At 30.3% G+C, this 6,628-nt stretch overlaps 1 protein-coding gene across 1 annotated transcript; it reads left to right on the plus strand.

The window, feature by feature from the left end:
- Positions 1-902: 902 nt before the first annotated feature.
- Positions 903-1,421, plus strand: LOC117100369 (secreted RxLR effector protein 161-like). The gene has a single exon (XM_033240035.1). It carries the CDS (start codon positions 903-905, stop codon positions 1,419-1,421), a length of 519 nt encoding a protein of 172 aa, XP_033095926.1.
- Positions 1,422-6,628: the final 5,207 nt, after the last annotated feature.

The raw sequence follows: 6,628 nt of genomic DNA on the forward strand, positions 1-6,628 counted from the left end.
GAAAAGTCCATATTCAAATGCATTGCAAAGTTGTATAACAATAGCCACGGCCTAAAATATTATTCTGAATAGAATTAACTATTTCATTAATATCTGTCTCTTATACACATCTAGATGTGTATAAGAGACAGCCATTTTTTGTTTAGTATTTTGAAATATTTATGTAGTTGAACTTGCCTATGTCGTATCCAAAATGCCATTGAGAAATTGTTTGACAAAACTAAATTGACTTGCACTTACAGTAATGGAAAACAACAATTCGGCATGTAAAATTAGATTGACTTAGAAATTATGGCAAAGTCGTCTTAGGCAAGTTTAACTGGTTTATTTATCATGTTTGATTGCCTTGTATTATTTACCATAGCCAAGATTTCTTCTTTCATGATGATTTTCAACATTCATGATATTTTTGGTGCTTTACTTGGTTATTGATTATTACTGTACATAAATTCAAGAGTACTGGTGTTACTAAATAAATATTTTTTAAACACAATTTATCATCCTTGTATATGGCATATAATTTATTACAATTGTATTTTCTCAGTTAATATAAAATTGTTTCACTGTACACAGAACAAAACACTGAAGCAGTCAGGTATTAAGATATATCACTGCATTTAACACACACTATTTATTATCAAAATATTAAATGTATATTTATTATCAAAATATTAAATGTATCGATTTACAGTTAGTTTTACACCAATGTAAAGAATATGATAGAACAAGTTAAATTTATTTACTGTACACAAAACTCCAAATCACAGAGCTCAAAATTTTAAAATATGAGACGCGAGTGGGGAAGACACAAGAATATTGCATTTGGAACATACTGTACTTAACAACAAAATGTTCGTGAAATTAATTTGGCTGGCCTATTCGCATCTGGCCTATCCACATCAATGGCAACAATTTCAATTGTATGTAACAGTGAGGACACGGTTGATCCCACAAAATACCGTGAAATCATAGGTAGCCTAATCTATGCCAGGCCTGATATTAGTTGGGTGGTCAGCAAGTTATCACAGCATCTATCTAATCCAAAGGTAGGGGATTTAGTTACAGCCAAGCATGTATTGAGATACTTGAAAGGTACTCTCAATTATGAATTGTGTTTCAGGAAATCTGATAAAGGTTTAAATTTGATTGCATTTAGTGATTCAGACTGGGCATCCTCTGTAGAGGATAGACGCAGTACTACCGGGTATTTTTTTAGCTTAACGGAGCAGGGTCCTGTAATATCATGGAAATCTCGAAAACAGCCTTCAGTTGCACTGTCAACCTGTGAGGCTGAATACATGGGTTTAGCAGCCGCTACTCAAGAGAGCTTATATCTTACCCAGTTACTGAATGGTATGGATAAGAAAGGTTATAATTGTACAAAGATATTTGGAAACAATCAATTGGGGCCATTGCATTGAGTAAAAAACCAGTAAACAGACAGAGGTCCAAACATGTAGATATAAAATATCATTTCATCCGAAATGTTCATAATGAGGGCAAAATAGATATTGAGTATTGCCTATCAGAAGATATGGTTGCAGATATTTAAAAAAAAACCTGCTACAAAATTAAAAATTATAAGTTCAAGTGTTTATTGTTTGGGAGTTAGTTCATCACACCGCAATGAGATGTTGATTTGTTAAATGCATCAAGGTAAAGATCTATACTGTATTTGAAGAAGGTTGATCTCACAAGAAGAAGTGGAAGTTAAATATTTTTTTTTATCCGTTATAGTTGTTTTGATATGTTAACGTTGAATTCAAAGATGTTTACTAAAATGAGAACAAGTGGGAGTGTTGGATATGTGTTCTCATAATCAGGATTACTGTTATCCTATAGCGCCCTCCTTTCTTTTGTACAGGACCTTTTACTTTGATAAAGTTCATGAGTGAAAGGAGAATATAGGTTACACGAGTTGTTGAATAAATGCGGCAGAGTTGAATATTGATATCTCCGTATGATTCAGTTTCTTTCCGAAAACATCCGTCATGGCAGAAAACAACCCAACAGAAAATAATAACTTAACACGTTGTCTTCAGCTTTTCTTCGACGTGAAATTTGGTAATCGGCGTTGTGTAGAAAACGGCAACGTGAAGTTTGTTTTGCTCAACTGCGCATGATCGATACACACACTTGGCAAGTTTTATTTTACTATGAGCTAGGCCTAGGCGTGGGCTATTCAAGCAAATTTATTAAACTGCAATATAATGCTACTTAGGCCTGACCTAGATCGAATGTAGGCCTAGAGACAGGCCTGTATTTGCTTAGCATAGTAAATAAATAAAAGACATGTTTTAGTCGTACTCGGATCATGAGATTGAGAGAGCAAGGTCCTTCCTTCCTACCTACCTGAGTCTACTACTATGCCTACCCTACCTAGCCTAGGCCTAGACCCTAATTAATTAAACCCAGATTGCCAATCCAATAGCAACATTAATCACATGCTATGTGGCTCTCCAGCCCCATCTAAAAAAGGTATAAACCTATAGCTCCTTGCCCCATTTAACAAAAAGTCAAAATAAAATATTAAAATACAAATATTTATTTATGTACGTGTAAATCAAATTTATATATACGAAATTACCATAAATATTTTTAAACAATTAAAATTCAGATATTCAGTTGTAAAATGCATTAAAATGTAGTTGCTGTGCATAGAATATAATAAAAAGTGTTTATAACAAAAATTACATTGACATAGTTAAAAAGAAACACTTTTATTTTAAAATACTGCAAAAAAAAATCAATTGAATTGCAACTTATTACTGTATAATAAAATTATATCAAATTACTTGAATGAGCCATTAGTGGATAAAGGATAATCACAAACTCATCCTTAAAATACTGGAATTGTGTGGCAGCTAGTGTGGAGGAATTTTATGTTAATAAAATATGTCTGTTATTTTAATTATATTATTTATATTAAGGCCATACTTTTTAAAATATGCATTTAGCCACTCAATCCCTCCAAGGTATTAAGACCTATTTCCACACTAATTAAGCCCAGCATTAACATATTTAATCATTTTTATTTATTAAAGTCATTATAATTCTTTGGGTGGTTCTATATTTTACATAATATTGTACATATATATCAATGATTTTTTAAATATATTTTCATATATTAGTACCTACATGCTGTCTTTTCTATATTTTCTTATGGATGGTTACTAATAATGTTATAATATATTTATTATCATTTAGTTTTCAGATGAAACAGAAGACCATTTATTTTGAAGTCTGTGGCTGAAGAATCAAGTAGAAAAAGTACTAATATACTAATGTACTAATAAATAGGTATTGTATTTGCCCTAAACTCTAATACCTACATTTTTTACATGCATTTTTGGTAAAAAAAGGAATCCCTTGTGACACCAGGATGAATAGAACCATCACAAAAACCTCATTGTTGCTTAACCGAAATTCAAACATGGATGTCTATGCTTAAACAGAATCCCTTATTTTTCTGTTCAGGCACCCCTTCTCTGGACTCAGTTAACCAATTTCTGTCAAAGAGTCTACAAATTTAGTTCTATTTAAGAAGAATCTCAAAATTCTGTTATTTTCTAAAGCTCAAATTGGCACATTAAAAATTCCTGAGTTACTATTAATATTATCATTATTCACTAAAGTTAAAAGAAATGTATGCATAAAATAATCTGTCCTTTATGTTAGAATAATAAGCTCCATGATTCTTATCTTTACTCTGAATTTTTAAGCCTGATAACTGTACCTGAAAATATTGAGAGGTATTTTTTTTCTTTTACAGATGGATTATCAAACATCCTGCACTGGAAGAGAATACATGCTGCAAGTGAATAATATTACATACATCATTTGCTTGAGAAGTTTTACAAAAAAATATATATATATATAATTTAAATAGTTTTCTATGCTATTTTCTTAGTATTAACAAAATGCACAATTCCATAACCAACTAGATTCAGTGCTTGGTAAAAAAAAAAAAATAGCCAATTTAATTTGTTTATTAATTCAGGGATAACATTGCAAAGTGGTAGCCAATTGGCTTGAATGAAATGTCTGGATTACACAAAACAGACGTAACTCTTAAATAAAAAAATAAACTGTCTGTCAAGAATAAAAATATATATGCTGTACAAGCATGATACACAAATTACTGTACAGATTAAAAATGTATTTTTCACTGAAAATTGAGAAAAAAGATCATTTATTAAATATACTCATTGCTATGTTGTTAATTTATTTTTATTTAAAATGTGATAATTTCAAAGATGATTTTTAGGATTTTTGGGTATTTTGAATAGGACAATACAAAGAATTATCAATAAATTAATTACCGAAATTAAAAAAAAACCCATTAAAAATATAATATAAATACTGTATAAAAATTACATACATCAATAAAGCTTACAAACCAAATTATTATTATTATTATTATTATTATTACAATGAATAACATTATAATAACAATATGCCACTATTAAAAAGGATAGAGACGGCGTGTGAACATAAGTATAAAATAAGAGATAGCAAATAATAATAGAGGTTGTACTGAATGTATAAACATTGTTCTATCTTATGGTTCAATGTTGCCTGAATGAAAGCATCCAAAAATAGAAATTGTTCAAGTTTTGATCCACTATACCTCTTGTGACTTATTGTTTTTCTCCTTTCGAAGATGAAAGAATACAGGTTATAAATGTTGAAAAACTGCCTGCCTTTCTTTATTTGTGTTTGCCATACATGTCATACCAATACATTTTAATAAACATAAATTTGAAACTCAACTTAGGGTACTATCAATAAGTGGTACTAAAATTTTTGAAATTTTTTTAATTTTTAATTTAATTTTAATTATTACTCACCAAACTTTTCTTTTCAAGTTGTAAAAGTACTGTATTAATACTACTGTACATTTAAAGTGTGTAATTATTTTGTCATGTAAGCATGAACTTTCCACGATGGTATAAGTAAGAAGTAACAGCTGTATATTTAAAATAATGCTATTGTACATGATTTTTTATGGAAAACTTGGTATAAATAATATGCATCATCGGAAAGATGTAGATAATTAGTCATACAATTATCAATCAATTGAAAAAAAAAATAAATGCTAAAGTACCTATTATTACTACTAGTTACACTGGGTATTTTTTAAAGTGAAAACATAAGTCATTGGAAAAGTAAAGCAGACAGAACATTTATGGTACTAATATTTTTGCAATTGCCAAAAAGTCGGCCTTTGCCTAAACCCTTAAAAATTCGCTATTTCGGTTAAAGAGGACATGCCGTTTTACTGAGAGCTCTGTTTACTTCATTTCACATTTGACACGGTCATGCGCAAATGAATACCTAAAAATAAATTGCCGCGTCGTGTTATCGTAACGAATTTACTTTTAGTACGCGGACGGGTCTCCTCGTTGTCTTCACGCTCTATTGGGTCGTCGTAGAACTGGCCGCGTCTTTTTTCGTAAGCTCCCAATAGCCGCGTATTGTACGCGGCTATCTTGTGTTTATAACATCTTTGATTTGAAGTTATAATCTATAATGGCGAAGCGGAGGTCTGAAATGGTGTGATTAGTGAGATCGAATTGCTGAACAATATCTTTGTCTTGATTTACTTTTTACTTGAGACAAATGCTCGGTAGATGCCCCGACTAGTATATTGTCTTCCTTTAATCATAACTGGCCATGCTGTATTGTCATTTATAATTTGTGGATACAGAATTCTTATAAAGTAGATTATAATAAAATGATAAATTACTTAATAAAATGCAGCATTTGTTATAAATTATATGAAATGTCTACTACGTATAGCAAGTTTATACCTCACACATACTCTGAATGACTGTATCAATATGTTAGTAACGTTTAGTGTAAGAAACCCAGTGCAAATACGTTGTAGTTAAAGAAAGAGATAAAAAAAAAAGAAGATAAAAAATCATACTTAAGGCTTTTAATAAATATCTTATGCGGATGGGGTTCGTTCTCGTATTTTAAAATATTTTTTTTATATTTTTGGGAAAAAGTTGGCTCTTATTTTATAAAAGTGTCATGAATAAAGGAATAGTACTAGAGTCTCTGAGAAAATGCTGATGTTGTCCTTTTAAATAGAAAGTGAAAAATGTGTACCAGTTAGATTATATACAAGCCTAACATCTAATTTTCCAGGGAAATATTTCTTAGAGACGAATTTGTCAACCATTTTGAATGCTTCTTTTGTCCAACATGGTTTTAGGTCTTGTATATCGTGTTCTACCAAGCTCCTGAATGTTTTCAATGATTGGAAAAATATCTTTGGATACCAGGCACTGCTTAAATTGTTTATATCTAGACTTCCGTCGATTACTGTTAAAGTTAAAGAATATGGTAAACAATGTAGTAAACAAATTTAAATATTTAATCGAGAGAAGTAAAGTTTTCTCATTGCAGTGTTTTACATCATATCCTATATTGAGTTTTTAATAATGACATGCTTCTGTTTAATATTTTTAATTGAATCATCTGCAGATGCTACAAAAATATATAATAGTGTTAACAATGCTAAAAATAATGTGGAAATTACCTGTAGATTTGGTGAAGTTTAAGATTACGCAATGTGGACAAAAACACCATAAGGACTTCATTTGTGAAGGTTAATACA

This window comes from Anneissia japonica, unplaced genomic scaffold (genome assembly GCF_011630105.1).
Source record: "Anneissia japonica isolate Jap-2015-1 unplaced genomic scaffold, ASM1163010v1 scaffold3021_len127027_cov100, whole genome shotgun sequence".
Lineage (NCBI taxonomy): Eukaryota > Metazoa > Echinodermata > Crinoidea > Comatulida > Comatulidae > Anneissia > Anneissia japonica.